We start from the raw sequence: 22,830 nt of genomic DNA on the forward strand, positions 1-22,830 counted from the left end.
AAAAAAAAAAAAAAAAAAAAAAAAAAAAAAAAAAAAAAGGAAGACGAGAAGGAGTGGTGAAAGAAACAATAGGAAAATATAATGCATTATAATGGAGGTCAGAGGAAAAGGAAAGTGGAAAGAAAGATGGGGTTGAAAGAGATAATGTAAAAAAGTTGAGCAGAGTGAATTCTGAGGAAATCCTGAGGTTCTGAGGGACCTTCAAGAGAATATTTTTAGCGGGATGGAACATGCACTTGCTTGGCAGCAAGGGGTTAGGAAATAAGAGGAGGAGAGGAAGACATAAAGATGGTCACTTTTTCAAGATATTAGTGATAAAAGGGAACAGAGGGACAAGATGGTAGGATTAGATATAGCATTCAATGACATTTTTTGAGAGAGGGGAACCTAACGATTTTCGAAAGTTAAGATAGAAGCTAGGAGGAGATTTTGACTTAAAAGGAGATGTTCAGAAGGAAGATTCTGATAGAAGTGTTGTGATGGGGAGAGCAGGAGAGAACGGGCAGAAAAAGAAAGGACCTCAAAGACAAAGGCAAGGAAAGATAGAGATTCAAATCAATCAGTTAGGAAAGGGAAATTGGAAGACATTGTACCAATGACCTAGACTTTGTCCCTGGAGTAAGGGTGAGGTGGATGGAGATTAAAATCAATAAATTAGGAAAGGGAAATGGGAGGATACTCTCCTAAATGACCTAGACCTTGTCCCTGGAGTAAGGGTGAGGTTATTTTCTGGCAATTAAGGGAGAAGTTTGGATTCCCAAATGAGTTTGGAGTGTGTGCTATGGAGGCTGTGATGGAGATTTACCTAGAGATGAACACAGGAGTTGTCAGGCTGAGTATATCTCAGCTGTCTTGCCCGGTGGATAGGGATGTTGGCATAAGTCATTAAATCAATCTGTGCCTCAGTTTCCTCAGCTGTATATGAGACTAAAAGTCCCCTCTAGTCCTAAAATTCTATGAAAGCAGTAAATAATTCACCTGAAATGCATCCTCAATGAGTTTTCCCTTCGTTTCTGTTTTAGGAACCAATCCATTTATGTACTTTTTAAAAGCTACAGGAGACAAAATTGCAGGCTAATTTTAATAAATCCCCAATTACAGTAATTTTAACGTTTTAAATATTGAAGTTCATGATTCCTTGCACATAATAAAATGGGTTTGAGGGTAACAAGCTATTTTATTTTAAAATCTCTTGCATTTAACAATTGTGAGATGGTCTTCCCAGTCACTTTTTGCTAAGCATTCAATTCTAACATAATTGTTAAGTTTTTGTTAAGCATTCAATTCTAATGTAATTGTTAACTTTTATATACATCGCAAGGATGCACTTGAAACAAAGCTAAAATATCACAATTTGCTTTATTTAAAAACCTCCTCTTGTATTTCCTTTGTACTGCTCTGACAAAGGGTATCAGTCTGGGGTTGACAACACCTTAATGGGTTGAATTCTCTAATTTATTCTTTTTGTTTGTGTATTTTACAAGTACATACTGAAAGTGTATTATGTGGATCCAACGCTAGATGAATACTTTTAAAGGCCTAAAAATATTATAGTAAGCCTCTATGAAATGCAAAGTGAATTTAATACTACACTATTAAAATGCTGGGGAAATCCAGTATTATTATTTCTATGTTTAATAGTGTAATAATTTTTTGGAGTGTGTGGGGCAAGAGCTGTATAAACTATTCAAAAATTTCCTTGTGGTACCTCTGCTGTGTGTGATTAGACATCTTTTGAACAATCTTGCACTGGTGCAGGGCACTATAAGGGATACAAAAGCAAATCAGACACAGAACCTGCCCTCAAATAACTTACAGTCCTGAAGTTTACGAGCAACAGGCAACCATTAATTTGTAGAGATATGACTTCTCATTAGACAAGTATGGAAAACTGTGCCCTATCCTCATAGGCCAATTAAGAGCATGGATCAGCAGCCAATGGCATTTAAAAAAATTTGACCTGTCTAAGTCCATTGAAGGAATTTGCATATCAAGCATAATCAGCAAGGGTGGCATGACCCAGCACTGGGCAGGGGTGTTCCCTGAGTTGAGGGAGCATTATAAATCTAATTGCGACGCCTGGCAGAGCAGGCCTCCTGCTGATACGTTAGGCAATGTCTATTAGGACACAGGGATACTCAGCAGCCATGTCTTTGATGAATGTGTCATGGAGAAAGAGTTACCAGAAATTAAGTGCTCTGGGTAGAGATAAGATAATTTCTAGACTGATGACATTTGTTAAACAAGTGAATCTTATTCCTAGGGTCAGCCTTTCAGATTTAAGACAGCATTCTTCAGTGCTTTAGGTTCCACTCTTTCCTAAAACAGGGATGACACAATGTTTTTACTTTGCGGCAACTCAAACCAATTGAGCGATGATAAATTTGTACTCCCTATTTCTGTAAAGGTGACAGAAGATGCTAATCCTAAATCTGCAGTGAAATAATAAAGCTTTTATGAACACCATATAACTGTTAATGATGATACTTGAATGCAATTTGTAAGTTTCACTGAATAGGTGAACAGAAATATTCCTTCCATTCTCTGTAAAATATTTTGCTGAAACACGAATCTCTATGCTGTATATCACTATAATACATGCTCAAGAAAGCACAAAGAGCCCTCTCTTTTGCTGGCCTTCTGTTTGGTCTGTACTAATTTGTTAGTCTTTCTTTTCCTTTAGGCATCTATGAATGCAATTATGGGGACTTAAGATGTCTTCAAGTAGGTTTAGGAACTATGTCGTGAAATGTGTTTTATTTTCTGTGCATTTTAGCCTGAGTGCCGAAAGTACTCTTAAAAACTCCTGCTCATATTTTACAGAATTTCAGTTCAGTTCAAACTGTGGAGTTAGTTTATCAGGTGGTCAGAGGGTTGGAGTTTTGTTTGTTTGTTTGTTTTGAAATGAAATATTAACCCCTAGAAAGAGGGGGAAAATGGTTAATATAATGAACCAAAATAATCAGATCATTCATGGTCATAGATGAAAGTCATTTTCTCTGTTCTTTGAGCGTGAGCTGTAGAAATTTACCTTTTAGAAAAGACATCTTCATATTTGTAGCGACTTAAATGGACTAATTGGACCTGGCAAAGTTGCAAGTAATTTTCAGAAATCATTAAACCCATAGAGATCCCGCTGGCTCTGTTTTGCTTTCCCACAGTGACCATGCTGTACTTTTTACCATTGTCATACACATGCGCACAGATTTCCTTTATTTGGTGCATAGGAAACATTGTTCTCTGGCCTAGAGAAAATACATTCTAACTCCTTTCCCTACTCCATACAATGATTATATGGAAACAAAAAGAAGAAAGTAACATAGATGCAGAATTAACAAAATGTGTTTGACTTGCAGTGTTATAGCAGGTGTAACCTCTTGTCTGTCCAGGAGACTTGTCAGAACAATAGACTAGCCATAGAGCCATCTTGTTTGCTGTAAGAGCAGCTCCTCCAGCTTTGTTCTCCCTGATTCAACCCACTCATTTGAACAAGGTTCACAACCTTCAGATGCATTGAGCTGAATACACAGTATGCTTGCAAACAGGTAGTTCTCAGGTGGATTTGCTTAAAAGACATGACCAATTTAAATATCTTAAAGGCCTTAACAACTGTACAAATACACTTCCTAATACAGGTTCCCACTTACTGACTTTGAGTAGAGATGAATATGAAGACTTTACATAGATTTTTTTCATTTTTTGGTAAAAGCACGCATTTATAATGAGACTAGAAGAAAGATAACTGAAAGAATTTGCTGTAGTGGTGGTTGTTTTATGAAGAAAAAAAGTATTTTAAAGAAAAATACAGATTAGGAAACTCCAAAGGACAATTACCAAAATTATCCCATGTGGCAAAATCAGTACTTAAAATAAATTTTGATCTTCCAAACCTTAGAAAGTGAAATGTTTTCAAAAAAAACTATGATGTCAACGTGAAAATGAAACATTGTAATTCATGATAGTGTAAGTTATTTGAGAAATAATTTTCATAAGGCACGTGAGAGACTCGTGATTGATTTCAATATAAAATAAGGTAACCTCCTCTTCTCCCATTCCCAAAAAAACCCCATAAGCCAACAACAACAACAACAACAAAAAAAACAATCTAGGCACAGCCAGAGAAAGTTCAACAAAGATATACGATTTTGATGATGATACATTTTATTGAGAATGACTAAATAGAAAGTGATTGTTTAAAGACATTTGATATGCTGTAATTAATTTGAAATAAATAAGTCAAGAAACAAGGTACATCTTAGAGATTCTATGAAAGTTAGTGTACACCTATCTGAACAAGCTGATCAACTAAAACTATAATAGCTCTTAATGGATCAAATTTATTTGAAATTTTAAGTCAAAGTATTTGATTACTGACAATATGAAACTCTTGCATTTCAAATGACATACTGTATAATGCTCAGTGATCCCTACCAAACCCTAAGTAATGAAATCAACTGATCCTAAATATCCACTGAAAAGAGCATGGGATAGGACTAATGTTTGAAGGAAAGCTTGGAAGTAAAGCCACCAGCTTACTGATGCTCATTTATAACTAAATCCACTGATTATGTCCCGCCTTAGTTAATAAACTGAATTCAAACTAACCAGCATACCTTGAATCAAAGATCTAACTTATTATACCAACCCAACATTCCGGTTCAAAAATCAAGCAAGTAGAAACAAATGTGAACCACAGCATTATACATTCTGCCAAGCTGGAGGGCAATTTACTCGGCACCTGCCTTTTTGAATTACATTAACCTTATTGTGAGAGAGATTACAATTTTCAAATTTTCACTGAAAGTGAAATTGACATAATACATTAGTGGTGCACTTAGTATTGTCTCTACAAAGAGAAAATGAATTACATGTAAGGGGGCAATGATAAAGTATTTCATCACATTCGTCTGACCATCAAGTGCACAACTTTTGTATCACAGTCATCACTGACATTCCAGTAGTAAAATCAAGTGTAATAATAGTTATATTTACTCTCTAATTGTAGCTACTTCTTCACTTCATATGTCATTTATAAACCTCCTATACTGTCATTTTTTGAAATTAAAAATGTTTTAAATAAAATCATAAACAGTGTGGGGCTTTGTATTTAGTGATACAGATTCTAACCAAATATGCAACTGATGAGTTTATTTGGATAGCAAGGCCAGGCACAAACTGCTATGATTTTAAATTATGTGGATGCCATTTTATGTTTTAAAATTAGAGTAATTCCACTATCAAAGATACTAAAAAAAAAAAAAATTAGGTTAAAAACCCAGACACACTTGTGATATTTAGTTTAAAAGCCCTCTTGCAAAAGAGATTTTGAACCACAAAGTGCTGCTAACTAGCGACAGGAATTTCCTAAATTCAATATTTTCCCAGCATGACTTAGCAATGACTTCAATGTCAGAGGTGTAATACAATGAATTGACACTGGTGCATTAACAGGATCTTGAGTCTTCAGTTAAAGAGAGAAATGCTATTGAAAAATCTAGTTCATAAAATCACCTTGTCATTAACATACATTTTAAATGGGTTTAGGTTAGAAATAATGCCTGCTAATATTTTCTAAAAAGTTTTCACTTGTCCACAATGAGCACGATTGTGAAGGGTTTTTACCAGAATCCACTCACCAGAAAAATGAACAGCACTGCAGCTACTCTGAAGAAACGCCAGTCCATCTCTGCTGGATTCTCTTACATCCAAGACCAAGGGAGTTTTGTTTGTTCTTCTCTGTTCTTTTTCTTTCTCCCACTCAGCTGGTGTCTGATTAAAATAATTTCTCAGTAGATGTTCTTACATGCAGGCTTTGAGGTGTTTCTGCCTTCCTCTGGGAGAAAGACTGAAGGTACGTATAACCAGTCTGGATCCCCACCCTAAAAACTTGGGCTGGTCTCACTGAAATGCTTGACAAGATCATCATTGCTCCCAGGTAAAAACTTGGGGACACACCCTTCTTCCAGCTGAAAAGCAACTCTCGATGGGGCAAGGAAGATTCACTCCTTTACTGAAGGTTTTCAGTAGCAGGCTCTTAAAGTGAACAGAAATATGGAGGGTTATACAGGTGATGGGGGCTTCTCACCCCATGCTTTCTTTACAGGTAGTTTAGTTTCTCCCCATATTCAACAGGCAGGTATAACTTGAATGCTCATATTATTCATTCGATTTGCTGTTTATAGCCAAACCCTCGGGACATAGTAGAAAATTACAAGCTTTCCATTTTAGTAGATGTTGGGAAAGTTTCAGTTATTTTCAGCTGTTAAGAGAAGGAAAATTTGCTAATGCGAGTGAGGCCTTTTAAAGTTATTAATTCAAACAAGTAAAACCGTGATGCTTACAATTATTAGATCCTCTGCATAAGTCACAATTCCCATTAACTGACCAGCCTTAAGTCTAAGGAATCCTCCATTTTCCCTCTGAAAGAATGATTTTCTTTCCCTAATTATTTTCTTTCTTTATGATTTTTTTTTAGATGCAATAAAACAAAATTTAAATATTACTAAACTTAATTAAGGGTGAATAGTGAGGACTACCAATTAAAATCCTGATAATAATTTTAAAATGAGATTTGGTGCCTGAAATACTAATGGAAACGCAGAAAGCTGCTTAGCAGGTGAGGTGGGTTAAAAGTCAATGACAATTCCCAAGCACAGAGCCAAGAACCTGTACAGTGAGCCAATTAGAACACAGGGAATACACTGAAGAAATGGCTGCCTACACATGTAGATGGGAAACTGAATGCAGCCCTGAGGTTTGTGAAAATAAATAGCAACCTTTACAAGGCAGCATTTGGACATATTTTGGACTCTCTTCTCTTCCCCTGGCAATGTCTAGTATAAATATTGTGAGTGGCAGGAAGCTCATAGACACTGGATGCCCTCAGAGTTTGAAACGGCTACTTGGAACAAGAGACCTATCTGATGAGATGTTGATTATGGTCAAAAAATACTCAAAATGTCTCCAAAAGGAAGAATATCTCTGAGGGTCAGAGAGTCTATAGAAGAAGGCTGTCATTTCACTACAGATTTGTGGCAAAGAAGATGTGTGGTTTGAATTTTCATATTATCCATCATAGACTGTAGAGGGTAGGAGATAGGCTGCCCATGTTTATTTGCAGTGAATAGGAATGCTTATGATTGTAAATAGCAGATGTAAATAAATAAAATTTAGAAAGATGGGCTGGTCAATTTTCTCTAATGAGAAATGTCAAGTAAAATAGACTGCATAAACCTATGACTTAGTCTGAGCAATATATTAGTATCAGGTTGTCTGACCATGAATAACAGAAGACTCACTGGGCACCAGAGACAACTGGACCTACTCTTGCAGCTTTCCAGTGGCAAGCCAATGTTTATGTACCTTGGATTCTGGGCATGATGCTAGGGCATGCACGGGGCCTTCTTCATCCATTAAGTTACCTTTCCTTAAACCCAACCCTGACTCCACCTCTAACTCAAAGCCTCGCTCCAACCATCCTATCTGACTAGGCAATTCATAAGGCAGCAACCTCTCAAACAGCTTTCTGGAGAGGAGGTGTGATAGAACTCCAGCACTGCAGAGCAGCGTCTGTCTTGGAAATCACATGAGAGCCATTTCGATGTTAAACACAGTGGGAGAGGGAAATTATTAATCACTTTCTCTCCTTTGCCTCCTTCCCTGCCTTTTCTGTTTCTTACTCATTTTAATATCCTCAGAACAGTGCTATCCAGTAGAACTTTCTGTAATACGAAAATGTTCTCTATCTATGCTGTCAGATGTGGTAGACACTTACACTATAATATGTGGCTACTGAGGATTTAAAATATGGTTATTACGACTAAGGAAAAGAATATTTAACTTTGCTTAATTTAAGTTTAAATAACCATATGTGGCTAGTGTCTACCATATTGGACAGTGCAGACATTGTTACTTTTGTTGTCTATCTTCTCTCTTACTCCAAGATTTAATTCCTTCTAGTTTTACAAACTCAACTCTCTCAATCTACCCTATGCCTTTTCTTAACTGAGAACTCCACCGTTGTTACAGCTTTCAATTAGCACATTTACTTAGTTTTCCTTCATGTACTCCTATCTCAGTTGGTCCTGTCCCTTTTCCTGACTTAGTGGTACTCTTTCCCAATGCCATGAGTTAACATACTTTACAGCATAGGCAACACAAACTGTTTCATTTCCGTATTCACATTGTTTTCAATTCTTTCTTCCAGCAACCTCATCTGTAACCTCACATCACACTGTTGCTTCTTCTTTCCCGTCTCAGTGAACTCCTTTTCTTTACTCTGAACGTTGTTCAGTATGTGTACCTGCACGTACATAGCAACAGTTCTCATTTCATAAAATTTTGTGAAATTTGGGGTGATTTTCTGTCTGGAATTTCCCTGGTGAGCTGACAAAGTTCTCTATAGAGACTAAAATTCTCTAGAGAAGAGGATTTTCCTCTTTTAATAAGGCATTGCAAACTCCAGAATGTATCTTAAGTGTTTGCATTTCTACATTTGTTGTTAGCTTGAAATATTGCAATACCTTTTAAGAAAACAAAATAATCAGCCTCTATAAAAGTAATTTTGAAAACAAAATAATCTGCATATTTAACTAAAAGTAACACGTTTTATTGATCTAGAAGTTCTCAAGCCTAAAGACAGTAACTGTTTTATCCACCTTCATTTACATAGCATCCATAGCATGAATTCATATTTCAGAGAAATTCTCTGGAATGTGCTTTTTTTCCATTTAGCAATAAAGTGTTTTAAATCGATATATGATAGCTGTACATATTTTGGGGTGCATGTGATGTTTGCATACCTGTATGCATTGTTATAATGATTAAATCAGGGCAACTGTGACATCCGTCACCTCAAACATTTATTATGTTCTTGTGTTGGGAAGCTTACAATTCTTCTCTTGTAGCTATATTGAAATATACTGTAAATTACTGTTAACTATGTTTTAATGTTATATGTGAACCTCTAGTTTTATATATGTGTCCAAATTATCCTAATGAACTCTACAAATTGTTTAAAAAATAGGTGAAAGGTAAAAAACTGAAAACTGGAGGAAAAATTGAAGTAAATATGTTAGGCATTATACGAATAAAATTTTCTTTTGCCTCTATAGTGTGTTAATATTCCCATGAGATATATTGATTGTAGATCTTGTTCACATTGTTTAAAATTAAACTATTCCTCAAAGAGTCAATGTCACATCCACGTATGTCTGGGAGATGGGGTTGCATTTTAGATTTAAAGACACTTTTCTTTTAATANTAAAGTGAACAGAAATATGGAGGGTTATACAGGTGATGGGGGCTTCTCACCCCATGCTTTCTTTACAGGTAGTTTAGTTTCTCCCCATATTCAACAGGCAGGTATAACTTGAATGCTCATATTATTCATTCGATTTGCTGTTTATAGCCAAACCCTCGGGACATAGTAGAAAATTACAAGCTTTCCATTTTAGTAGATGTTGGGAAAGTTTCAGTTATTTTCAGCTGTTAAGAGAAGGAAAATTTGCTAATGCGAGTGAGGCCTTTTTAAAGTTATTAATTCAAACAAGTAAAACCGTGATGCTTACAATTATTAGATCCTCTGCATAAGTCACAATTCCCATTAACTGACCAGCCTTAAGTCTAAGGAATCCTCCATTTTCCCTCTGAAAGAATGATTTTCTTTCCCTAATTATTTTTCTTTCTTTATGATTTTTTTTTAGATGCAATAAAACAAAAATTTAAATATTACTAAACTTAATTAAGGGTGAATAGTGAGGACTACCAATTAAAATCCTGATAATAATTTTAAAAATGAGATTTGGTGCCTGAAATACTAATGGAAACGCAGAAAGCTGCTTAGCAGGTGAGGTGGGTTAAAAGTCAATGACAATTCCCAAGCACAGAGCCAAGAACCTGTACAGTGAGCCAATTAGAACACAGGGAATACACTGAAGAAATGGCTGCCTACACATGTAGATGGGAAACTGAATGCAGCCCTGAGGTTTGTGAAAATAAATAGCAACCTTTACAAGGCAGCATTTGGACATATTTTTGGACTCTCTTCTCTTCCCCTGGCAATGTCTAGTATAAATATTGTGAGTGGCAGGAAGCTCATAGACACTGGATGCCCTCAGAGTTTGAAACGGCTACTTGGAACAAGAGACCTATCTGATGAGATGTTGATTATGGTCAAAAAATACTCAAAATGTCTCCAAAAGGAAGAATATCTCTGAGGGTCAGAGAGTCTATAGAAGAAGGCTGTCATTTCACTACAGATTTGTGGCAAAGAAGATGTGTGGTTTGAATTTTCATATTATCCATCATAGACTGTAGAGGGTAGGAGATAGGCTGCCCATGTTTATTTGCAGTGAATAGGAATGCTTATGATTGTAAATAGCAGATGTAAATAAATAAAATTTAGAAAGATGGGCTGGTCAATTTTCTCTAATGAGAAATGTCAAGTAAAATAGACTGCATAAACCTATGACTTAGTCTGAGCAATATATTAGTATCAGGTTGTCTGACCATGAATAACAGAAGACTCACTGGGCACCAGAGACAACTGGACCTACTCTTGCAGCTTTCCAGTGGCAAGCCAATGTTTATGTACCTTGGATTCTGGGCATGATGCTAGGGCATGCACGGGGCCTTCTTCATCCATTAAGTTACCTTTCCTTAAACCCAACCCTGACTCCACCTCTAACTCAAAGCCTCGCTCCAACCATCCTATCTGACTAGGCAATTCATAAGGCAGCAACCTCTCAAACAGCTTTCTGGAGAGGAGGTGTGATAGAACTCCAGCACTGCAGAGCAGCGTCTGTCTTGGAAATCACATGAGAGCCATTTCGATGTTAAACACAGTGGGAGAGGGAAATTATTAATCACTTTCTCTCCTTTGCCTCCTTCCCTGCCTTTTTCTGTTTCTTACTCATTTTAATGTCCTCAGAACAGTGCTATCCAGTAGAACTTTCTGTAATACGAAAATGTTCTCTATCTATGCTGTCAGATGTGGTAGACACTTACACTATAATATGTGGCTACTGAGGATTTAAAATATGGTTATTACGACTAAGGAAAAGAATATTTAACTTTGCTTAATTTAAGTTTAAATAACCATATGTGGCTAGTGTCTACCATATTGGACAGTGCAGACATTGTTACTTTTGTTGTCTATCTTCTCTCTTACTCCAAGATTTAATTCCTTCTAGTTTTTACAAACTCAACTCTCTCAATCTACCCTATGCCTTTTCTTAACTGAGAACTCCACCGTTGTTACAGCTTTCAATTAGCGCATTTACTTAGTTTTCCTTCATGTACTCCTATCCCAGTTGGTCCTGTCCCTTTTCCTGACTTAGTGGTACTCTTTCCCAATGCCATGAGTTAACATACTTTACAGCATAGGCAACACAAACTGTTTCATTTCCGTATTCACATTGTTTTCAATTCTTTCTTCCAGCAACCTCATCTGTAACCTCACATCACACTGTTGCTTCTTCTTTCCCGTCTCAGTGAACTCCTTTTCTTTACTCTGAACGTTGTTCAGTATGTGTACCTGCACGTACATAGCAACAGTTCTCATTTCATAAAAATTTTGTGAAATTTGGGGTGATTTTTCTGTCTGGAATTTCCCTGGTGAGCTGACAAAGTTCTCTATAGAGACTAAAATTCTCTAGAGAAGAGGATTTTCCTCTTTTTAATAAGGCATTGCAAACTCCAGAATGTATCTTAAGTGTTTGCATTTCTACATTTGTTGTTAGCTTGAAATATTGCAATACCTTTTAAGAAAACAAAATAATCAGCCTCTATAAAAGTAATTTTGAAAAACAAAATAATCTGCATATTTAACTAAAAGTAACACGTTTTATTGATCTAGAAGTTCTCAAGCCTAAAGACAGTAACTGTTTTATCCACCTTCATTTACATAGCATCCATAGCATGAATTCATATTTCAGAGAAATTCTCTGGAATGTGCTTTTTTTCCATTTAGCAATAAAGTGTTTTTAAATCGATATATGATAGCTGTACATATTTTTGGGGTGCATGTGATGTTTGCATACCTGTATGCATTGTTATAATGATTAAATCAGGGCAACTGTGACATCCATCACCTCAAACATTTATTATGTCCTTGTGTTGGGAAGCTTACAATTCTTCTCTTGTAGCTATATTGAAATATACTGTAAATTACTGTTAACTATGTTTTAATGTTATATGTGAACCTCTAGTTTTATATATGTGTCTAAATTATCCTAATGAACTCTACAAATTGTTTAAAAAATAGGTGAAAGGTAAAAACTTAAAACTGGAGGAGAAATTGAAGTAAATATGTTAGGCATTATATGAATAAAAATTTTCTTTTTGCCTCTATAGTGTGCTAATATTCCCATGAGATATATTGATTGTAGATCTTGTTCACATTGTTTAAAATTAAACTATTCCTCAAAGAGTCAATGTCACATCCACGTATGTCTGGGAGATGGGGGTTGCATTTTAGATTTAAAGACACTTTTCTTTTTAATATATAACAATCACATGCAATGTTTGGTTGGTAAGTGGATTTTTGGTTTGGACAAAAGAGCTATAGAAGTAATTTTGGGATATTGAATATCTTGGAAAATTTAAATAGGAACTATAGAAAAGTATGATCTATTTTATCAGGTTATATTATATTATGTCTTTTTATTTTTTGGGGGATGCATCTAGCTCCTTGCCCAGGCTGGAGTGCAGTAATGCGATTTCAGCTCACTGCAACCTCTGTCTCCCAGAACAAGTAATTCTCGTGCCTCAGCCTCCTGAGTAGCTGGGTCTACAGGTGTGAGCCACCATGCCTGGATAATTTTTTGTAGTTTTAGTAGAGATGGGGTTTCACCATGTTGCCAGGCTGGTCTTGAGCTCCTGACCTCAAGCGTTCTACCTTCCTCAGCCTCCCTAAGTGCTTGGATTACAGGTGTGAGCCACCGTGCCTGGCCACATTATGTCTATTTTTACAGATATGTGAATTATGTTAGGAGTGAAATGTCATGATGATGGAAATTTTCTTCATGATAGTTCAGCAAGGAAACAGATAAAATAAATATGACAAAATATTAACAACTGTTAAATCTAAATCATAGCATATGGTTTTCTTTGTTTTGTGTATATTTGAAATTTTCCTAATAAAAGTAAAATAATGAACTTAAGTAGCCATCAGCAAATTATTGCCTTGGGTCAAATACGGTCCACTGTGTGGTTTTTGTTTTTTTTTTTCAGTTGAACACATATAAATTGCATATAAATTTGCATATAAATTGCATATAAATTTGCAAATAAATTTGCAATAAATTGCATATAAATTGTATTTGCATATAAATTTGCATATAAATTGTAGCTCCTTTCACTCTACAACAGCAGGGCTAAGAAGTTATGACAGAGACCATGTTGACGTAGAAAGCCTAAAATAATTACTTCTCTTGTCCTTTACAGAAAATGTTTGACAATCCCTTGACTAGATGAATAGATTATAGCTTGCAATACGAAATATGACTCATAAGTAGATTAGTTGATTTTAGGAGAAGTCACAAAACTGATCTCAAGGATGTGAACAGAAATCATGATGACTGAAAGTAACTATTAAAATTTAAAAACCTAGGCCAGGCGTGGTGGCTCTTGGCTATAATCCCAGCACTTTGGGAGGCCGAGGCGGGTGGATCACTTGGGGTCAGAAGTTCGAGAGCAGCCTGGCCAATATGGTGAAACTCCATCTCTACTAAAAAATACAAAAATTAGACAGGTGTGGTGGCAGACACCTGTAATCCCAGCTACTTGGGAGGCTGAGGCAGGAGAATTGCTTAAACTGGGGAGGGGGAGGCTGCAGTGAGCTGGGATGGTGCCACTGCACTACAGCTTGGGCAACAGAGTGAGACTCCATCTCAAATTGAAAAAAAAAAAAATTAAAAAAACCAATCACTGAGAAAAAGATATTTATAATAAAACTGTAGTTTTAGCCGGGCGACGTGGCGGGCGCCTGTAGTCCCAGCTACTTGGGAGGCTGAGGCAGGAGAATGGCGTGAACCCGGGAGGCGGAGCTTGCAGTGAGCTGAGATTGGGCCACTGCACTCCAGCCTGGGCGACAGAGCGAGACTCCGTCTCAAAAAAAAAAAAAAAAAAAAACTGTAGTTTTAGTTTTATATGTTTAGAGAGATTTTGTTTATAATTGACCAAAATAATCTACAGCCTAACTCTCCTTCCTTTCTTTTAAACTAGATCTAAGGGAAATCTTAATTATTTTTCTCTAGTCAATTCTAGAATGAGAATTCAACAGCATTACATCTTTTTATGCCTTTCTCTGTATAGAAACAATGTTTATGAACAAGGGAAAATCTTAAATGATTTTGAGAACTGTGATCTTTATCTAATATGTGAGTATTTTATGATGAAATAAGAATGGTGAAAGAGACTAAGCTATTATTGCTTGTGTTTTGAAGAAGTTAAAAATACATGATAATTCTGAGTATTGCTACATATTCATCACTGTACTAGGCACTGTGTTCAAAACAATTTTGAACTCTGCTCTTAAGGAGCTTACCTTGTAGCTGCAAACACACTGACACAGAAGTATTTCCACTCCCTTCTGGAAGACTGTTCTACTCACATACCTACGTGGGTTAGCCACCATCCCACTGGAGTGTTTGGATTCCATGTGCAACTTCAGGCTTTTTTTTTTTTTTTTCTCGTAATATGTTATCACCAGGCCAGTTCTACAGCATTTATTTTTTTGGCCTACAATATTCCTTGCACTATACCAGTGACCGAGGTTACAGAGATGGATAGAACACAGTCCTTACCCTCATGAGGCGCCAAGCTAAGTGGAATGGAGAAAACAACAGATTTTTTTTTTTCCACTTGCTGAACAGAAGCATACATAAGATGCTTTGGGAATCCATAGCCCAGTTTTATTGGAGGTGACATGAGAGAAATCTTATAATGTTAATGGCTACACATTTGTGGCATAATAGAACTGATTGCTAAAATACTTAATTGCTTCCTTTCTTTGTAGCTTACTTAAATCTCTCATCTTATACTTTAAATTTTATAGTGTTTAATTGAATACAGCCATAGTCAATTGCTTCTATTGTCTGCACTTTGCCTTTCGGTCTTCATTTCTGCTCTCATTGTTTCTCTCCAGGCCTCCTTCACCTGGCATTGCTGTGCATACTTCTGATTATACATTTTGTATCCAAACTCTTCACTTTAATCCATGTTGTATTTCTTTTCTATAATAGTGTTTCTAAAACATTGCTTTCTTTATGTCATGCCTCTTCTTAAGAAAGTGCTGTAGGCTGGGCGCAGTAGCTAATGCCTGTAATCCCAGCGCTTCGGGAAGCTGAGGCAGGAGAATGGCTTGAGCCTGGGAGTTCAAGACAAGCGTGGCAACATGGAGAAACCCTGTCTCTACAAATGAATGTGAAAATTAGCTGGGTGTGGTGGTGCACACCTGTAGTCCCAGTTACTCAGGAGGCTCAGGTGGGAGTATTGCTTGAAGTTGGGAGGCAGAGGATGTACTGAGCTGAGATCATGCCACCACACTACAGCTTGGGCAACATTAAGACCCCGTCAAAAAAAAAAAAAAAAAAAAAAAAAGAGAAAAGAAAATGCAGTAACTCCATATTTCCTCTCAGATGAAAATGACTTTATATTGTAAAAACATTATGGCAAATTTATGTCTGCAGGTTATTTACTGTATTTGATGGAAACAAAGTGCCGTCACCCTTATGGCCTTAAGATTTTCCACCATTGCCTTTCATTTTGAAGACCCGGCTTTTGATAGTGATGACACCAATATGAATGGTAATAGTCGTGATTGATGTTTGTCCAGGATATTTTTCATTTAGGGGTATGTGTATAGCCCGTGGGCATGTAAACAGCTTACTCCATCATTTTCAGAAACTGTGTTTTAACTATAGTTTTAAAAATCCAGTTGCACTGATGCTTCCTGAGCCCTGCCTGGTAGGGACTGTGCTAGTTGCCAGGACAATTAAAAAAAAATTTAAATTTTACTTTAAGTTCTGGGATCCATGTGCAGAACGTGCAGATTTGTAACACAGTTAGAATGGCGATCATTAAAAAGTCAGGAAACAACAGATGCTGGAGAGGATGTGGAAAAATAGGAATGCTTTTACACTGTTGGTGGGAGTGTAAATTAGTTCAACCATTGTGGAAGACAGTGTGGCAATTCCTCAAGGATCTAGAACGAGAAATACCATTTGACCCAGCAATGCCATTACTGGGTATATACCCAAGGGATTATAAATCATTCTACTATGAAGACACACACACATGTATGTTTATTGCAGCACTGTTCACAATAGCAAAGACTTGGAACCAACCCAAATGCCCATCAATGATAGACTGGATAAAGAAAATGTGGCACATATACACCATGGAATACTATGCAGCCATAAAAAGGGGTGAGTTCATGTCCTTTGCAGGGATATGGATGAAACTGGAAACCATCATTCTCAGCAAGCCAGGAGAAATTTTTAAAAAATAGATAATAGAAGTTTCAAAGTTTAAGAAGGCTATCATCTTGACTGGATCTCAAAGATGTGATGAGGCAGGCTTTTTCCTTTTACTAAGCACACTGACATATGTCGTATAGGAAAGATTTATAGTGTTTTATGAGCCCCTGCAAAAGGGAAATAATTTTCCCATTAAAGGAATTTGAGAGCACTTCATGGAAGAGGTAGATTTTGAAATTTTCAGCATGACTACATTCACAACAAATAAAGATGCAGATGTAAAAGAAGTCAGAAAGAAATACATATTTTTCAGGCCCCAAAGGAGTCATATTGGACTAAGTGTCTCACTTGTGAGAGTTAGCAGGGCTGATAATAGAATAGAATGAAAACAGAATGTGATGGACTTTGAATGCTCTGCTGAGAAATTTGGACTATATTCAATGGCAGATAGAGAACCAGCGTGGGCTTTTGAGCAAGGTATTGACCTTAAAGTTGTGTTTTTGGAGTTTGTCCTGGAAGCTCTGTAATGAGTGGGTAGGCAAGAGACACTACAGGGAGAAAGATGAATTTGGAGGCTACCATAATAGTTTAGGTAAAGAACCTGAAATAGTGTGATTTCAGTGGGAAGGGGAAGAGAGATGGGAGCATGATGAAGTTAAAATAGACAGTAGCAGATGGCAGATTCAAAGCGGGTGGAGGAATAGGGTGATGGAGGCTCAGGGGAAACACTTTCCTTCTTTTGAAATTAGGTGCACAGGGAAGATACTTATCCCATTAATAACAACAACAACAAAAAGAATCTGTTAGAGTTTTTTGTGGAAGAACTGATCAGCTTTTAACATGTAGTTTGTTTGTGTTTTTTCTCTATTTTTACTTTAAAATTCAAACTTTTATCCAGATTTACAATATGTTAACATTTTGCCCTATTAGCTCTTTCTATGCATAAACACATCTTTTGCTAAATAATTTAAAAGTGAGTTGTAGACATTGTGCCACTTAATTACTACAGCATATACCTTATAATAATAAAGACTTTTGCTACACAATCATAGTTTTAGTGTCTTTGTTGCAAAAGTACTAAAAATTGACGCTAATGAGCTACTTGGCACGTTGAATGAAAAAGAATACATGAGTCCACAGTGTTCCTCAAAAGGGTGGTGGCGGTGGTGAAGAGTAAACTTTTCTTTAGGGAAGATTGCTGGTAAATAGAGAAGAAAATGATAGAAGTAGAAAATTGAGATATTGCACCCAGCAACATCAGTAACGGATTCAGACCAAGCCCATCAATGGGTATTCATACTATTGAGTAAAAGTTTGTTAGAAAACTAGGAGTTTACATGGTCTCCAAGTATCTCACCATCTTACTGATTGATAAAACCTAGTATTGTTAATAATGAGACAAACTGACAATATGTACCTCCTTTCATGATGTAATGAAAACTATACAATGTCACACACAGTATTCTTGCCCAAAATATTTAACCTGAATTATCAAAAGAAGAAACAATCCAAAAAATGTCAATTTTAGAATTTCTAATAAAAAATAACCTGGATCTTTAAAAAATGTCATTGTTATGACATACAAAATATAGTAGGGGATTGTACTAGACCAAAAGAGACTAAACAGACAAGGCATGCGAGGCTTAAAACCTAGATAATAGGTTGATAGGTGCAGCAAACCAATTGGCACATGTATACCTATGTAACAAATCTGCGTGTTTTGCACATGTATCCCAGAACTCAAAGAAAAATAAAACCAAATACAACGTTCAATCCTTAATTGGATCACAGAGCCTCCATCAACAATAAAGAATAGCAGTAAAGGACATTTTATGGGAAAATGGGCAATTTAAAATTTTGATTTTGGGCATTTTAGACTCTAAAAAAAAGAAAGTTTTAAATGTTCATTTCTCTTAGTATTTTAATGTCATTGGTCTATGTGTCTGTTTTATACCAGTACCATGCCTTTTTTATTTTGTACCACTACCATGCCATTTTGGTTATTGTAGCCTTATAGTATAGCTTGAAGTGAGGTAATGTGATGTCTCCAACCTTGTTCTTTTTGCTCAGGACTGCTTTGGCTATTTGGGCTCTTTTTCAGTTTCATATGAATTTTAGAAATTTTTTTTTTCTAGTTCTGTGAAAAATGACATTGGTAGCTCCATAGGAATAGTATTGAATCTGTGGATTGCTTTGGGCAGTACTGCCATTTTAATAATATTGATCCTTCCAATCCATGAACATGACATGGTTTTTCATTTGTGTCAACTATAACTTCTTACAGTAGTGTTTTTCAGTTCTTCTTGTAGATATCTTTCACCTCCTTGGTTAGATGTATTCCTAGGTATTTTATTTTCCTGTGTGGCTATTATGAATCAAATTGCATTCTTGACTTGACTCTCAGCTTGAATGTTGTTGGTGTATAAAAAATGCTACTGACTTTTGTATATTAGTTTTGTATCCTGAAACTTTACTAAAATCATTTATCAGTTCCAGGAGACTTCTGGGGTAGAATCTTTAGGGTTTTCTAAATATACAATCATATTCTCAGTGAAGAGAAAGAGTTTGACTTCTTCTTTTCATGTTTGGATGAGGCAAATTAAAAAAAATGAGACAACTAAATATGTAGATTGCAATACGTGGTGAAGAGGTAATTGTTATAAATATTTTTGCATCAGGTGAAATAGCGTAACATGCTAAACAAAACCCACAGGCAAACTAGAGAGGACAAAGAGGTTGTAATTTGTATCTTTAGTCATTGACAGATGATAAAAAATGGTTCTGCAAACAAATTAGACAAAGACAGCAAACACAAAATGCAACACAGCAACAAGCCAAATGGAATAATCATATTCACTAATATAATTGCTAATGTTTGAAATAATACACTGATGTATAAATTTGGGGAGCACAGTAAAAGAATAAGTCATGACCAATTGAAATTCTTTCTAAAAATGCAAGTCAGTTTAATGTTTAAAAAGATCTATTACAGTAATCAATCATTATAACAACTCAAATTAAAAAAAAACTTCTATGCATATTTGAAAACTTGATATAATTAATCATTTGTTTTAAATGAAAGAATAAATAAAAGAAATAGGATGGTTTCTCACTTAATAAAATGATGTATTATACAAAATCTACTATTATTCCTAGTGTCCAAATGGTAAACACAGTTTTACTAAAATCAGGGGGAAAATAATCTCACTATTACATTCTTAATGTTTGTAGATATAATAGCCAAAGGAAAATATTGGAAAGGAGTAAATATTATTATATTAATAGACCATAAATTTGTCTACATGGGAATTCCAAGAGAATCAATTATAACTTGTAAGACACATGAAAATTTAATTAAGAATGTTGAGCACATAATTAATAAACAAATTAAATAAATTATTAGTTACAGAATATAATGAAATAAATATGTCCCACTTAAAGTGGCAACTGTAAGTATAAACTATCTTATAAAGAAGCTGAGAAGAAATGTGTAGCACCTGCCTGACAAAAACTGCAGGCTTTCTCAAGAGACATAAGAAGTCATGAATCAATAGAAAGGTGCTCTTGTTTTTGTACAGAAAGAGGCAATATCATAAAGAGACCTCCAAGTCTTTTGTGTGTGTGAAATTTGTCAAAATTATTTCATATTTCATATGGAACAACAAATAAGAATAGAAATGAACATTCTGGAAAAGAATAGTAATTAGTAAAGTCAAGTCTGATAGATTACTAAACATTGTAATACTATAGTTATTATTGCAATTTGGAACTGGGAAATGAATAAAATATTAGTTAGAGATCCAGAAATAAACTTAATAGAGGAGGTAACAAAAGCTCTCTAGTCTGAAATAAAGATGACTTTTCAAATCACTGAGCAAAATGTACATAACTCAAAAGATGGTGTTGAGCATGTGGCTAGCCACTTAGAACAAAATTCACCAACTTATTATGCCAGAAAAAATTCCAGATGGAAAAAAGATTTAAATGTAAAAGAAACTAATAGTAAGGAAAAAATAATTGAGTAAAAATGGAAGTACCTTGAAGTGGGGAATGTCTCTCTAAATCCAGGAGCAAGAAGGATTGACACATGTAGCAACATAAAAGTTAAAATGTCTATATGTTAAGCAAGCATAAGCAAAACAAAAAGAGTGGCAAGGTAGAAAAAAAGGCTTTTTACATATATAACAAACAAAAGTCTAGTTTCCAAAATATATACTTAACTCTTGCAAAACTATAAGAAAAAAATTGATAACTCAAAAGAAAAATAGGCAAAAGAAATAAAGAGGTCTTTCACTTACATGAACACAAATAGGTCTTGCATTTAAAAACATATAAAATGGTTAATATGCAGAATTAAAGATGTTCACCCTCAGTCAAAATCAGATATATAAATAGCAGAAAACACCAACAACCAAACAAGTAAAAAAAATTTCATCCATCAGATTGGCACTTTATAATAAAAGTACTAGAGTTTTGTTATAAATACTAGATATCTATTACTGAGGCAGAAGTAGAAAATCATTTACTTGACTGAAGTGAAAGTGTAAGTTTATATAATGTTTTGGGACAGCAATTTGACAACAGCTAACAAAATTAAAAAATATATACACTTTCATGCAACAATTTCTATTCGTTGAATTTAGCTCAAGATGCGCTGGCACAACAGATTAAAAATTACCTACAAGGAAGTTCATTTCATTGTTGTTGTAATAATGAAAAGTTCTTAGCAACCCCAATGTCTATTAGAATAGAATTTGGTCAGAAAATTTGGGTTCATTTGTACGGCGTAACAAAAAAAATGACAGATCTTTATATATTGATAATGAATGGTGTCCAACTTACAGTAAGTGTAAAATCAAGTATGTAGAACAATGGGTCCAAAGTGAACACTGTGTATAAAAATAAAAATATGTTGTGTAGATGTATTTTATATATGCATAGAAATTTTTGTAATTATTCGCTAAAATCTGTTAACTGAAGAAATAATTATATGCTTAATTTTCTATTCTTCTGATACATTTCTACAGTTTACGATGAACAGGCCTTTGTTTTATAACAAAAAGTAAAAATATTTTAAGCTTCATAATTGACTTTCTGCAGCATGGTACATATCTAGTATTGGCGCAGCAACTCGATGAGCTGATGTTTTGTCCATCTGAGGATAGAGATGAGGATTAAAGATATATATGTAAAAGTTGTCAGTTTAAAGGTGTTAATGATATCACATAAGTGGAGGAAATCATTTAGGGAGAGCTGAAGAGAAAGACATGAAAATATCCGAAGAGCAAACTGGCTTGTCCATATTTGCTTAGAAAGAAGAAGAGTCAGCTACGGAGACAGAAAATGTGCTTCAAAGAAGTCATAGAACTAGCTCAGTCCAACGTAATTTAAATCAAAGGCAATGCTTCGAGGTAAAAAGTTTCCAAGCGACTCCTGAAGACAGGAGACTAGGAAGAGCACTGAAATTCCCCTGATGTTCTTTCCAACTTTCTGACTGTTACTCTTCTGTTTGTTTGCCAGTATATTCTTCTCTAACCACCCATTCAGTGTATCGTCACATGAAGCTTTGGTCTGTGTCCCTCTTTCCTGTTTGTTGTCTCTCCCAAAAGTGATCTCATGCAAATAACAACTTATAGATAGATCTATCCAGTTGAGGCCTTTTCTCCTGAACTCCAAACCTACACATCCAATTGCCTACTTGACGTTTCTCTTGGAATTTTCAAATACAATTCAAACTCAATGTGTTGGAAATTCATTCTCACCCTCACTAGTGATCACTTCCCAGAAAATAATACCCCCATCTATCTAGTTGTGCAAGACAGAAACCCAAGAGATATTATCAACATTCTTTTTTTCTCACTCTTCTATTTTAATCCATCACCAAGGTCTATTGATTTTTACATCCAAAATATCTCTCAAGTTCATTCACTTTTTTCCATCTTGACTACCACTATGTTAGCCAGGTGATTATTGTCCTTCACCAGAATTTTTATTTTAACTTTCTGGCAGGTCTGCATCTATGCTGGCCAGCCTCCAATCTGTTTGCTACACTAAAGGTGGAAAAATAATTTCAAAGAGCAAACGTAAGCATATCAATTCCTTTAAAGAAAAAACAAAACAAAACAAAAAAACACCCATTGATAACTTTTAGAATAAAGGGGAACAAGAGTCTTTCGTCTGGACTGCAAGGTCCTACATTATCGAACACTTATTTATAAATAAAATATTTATTGTCCACTCTCCAGTCTCACCTTATACCACATTCAGTCCAGAAGGAGCTCTTGGGACCCTTGTCCATCTCCTCCTTCACATCTGTCATAGTTGCCAAGTTTACAGGTATTCGTGTGAT

The 22,830-nt window shown here is 35.5% G+C and overlaps 1 protein-coding gene across 1 annotated transcript in view; it reads right to left on the reverse strand.

The window, feature by feature from the left end:
- DSG1 (desmoglein 1) overlaps positions 1–5,896 on the reverse strand; it is a 39,288-nt gene extending 33,392 nt beyond the window's left edge. The window contains exon 1 of the mRNA XM_017858042.1: positions 5,637–5,896. Coding sequence (XP_017713531.1) covers positions 5,637–5,684 — 48 coding nt within the window. The 5' untranslated portion in view covers positions 5,685–5,896. The remainder of the gene's footprint in view (positions 1–5,636) is intronic.
- Between the last annotated feature and the right edge of the window lie 16,934 nt (positions 5,897–22,830).

Source organism: Rhinopithecus bieti, unplaced genomic scaffold (assembly GCF_001698545.2).
Source record: "Rhinopithecus bieti isolate Rb0 unplaced genomic scaffold, ASM169854v2 scaffold_44774, whole genome shotgun sequence".
In the NCBI taxonomy this organism is placed as follows: Eukaryota; Metazoa; Chordata; class Mammalia; order Primates; family Cercopithecidae; genus Rhinopithecus; species Rhinopithecus bieti.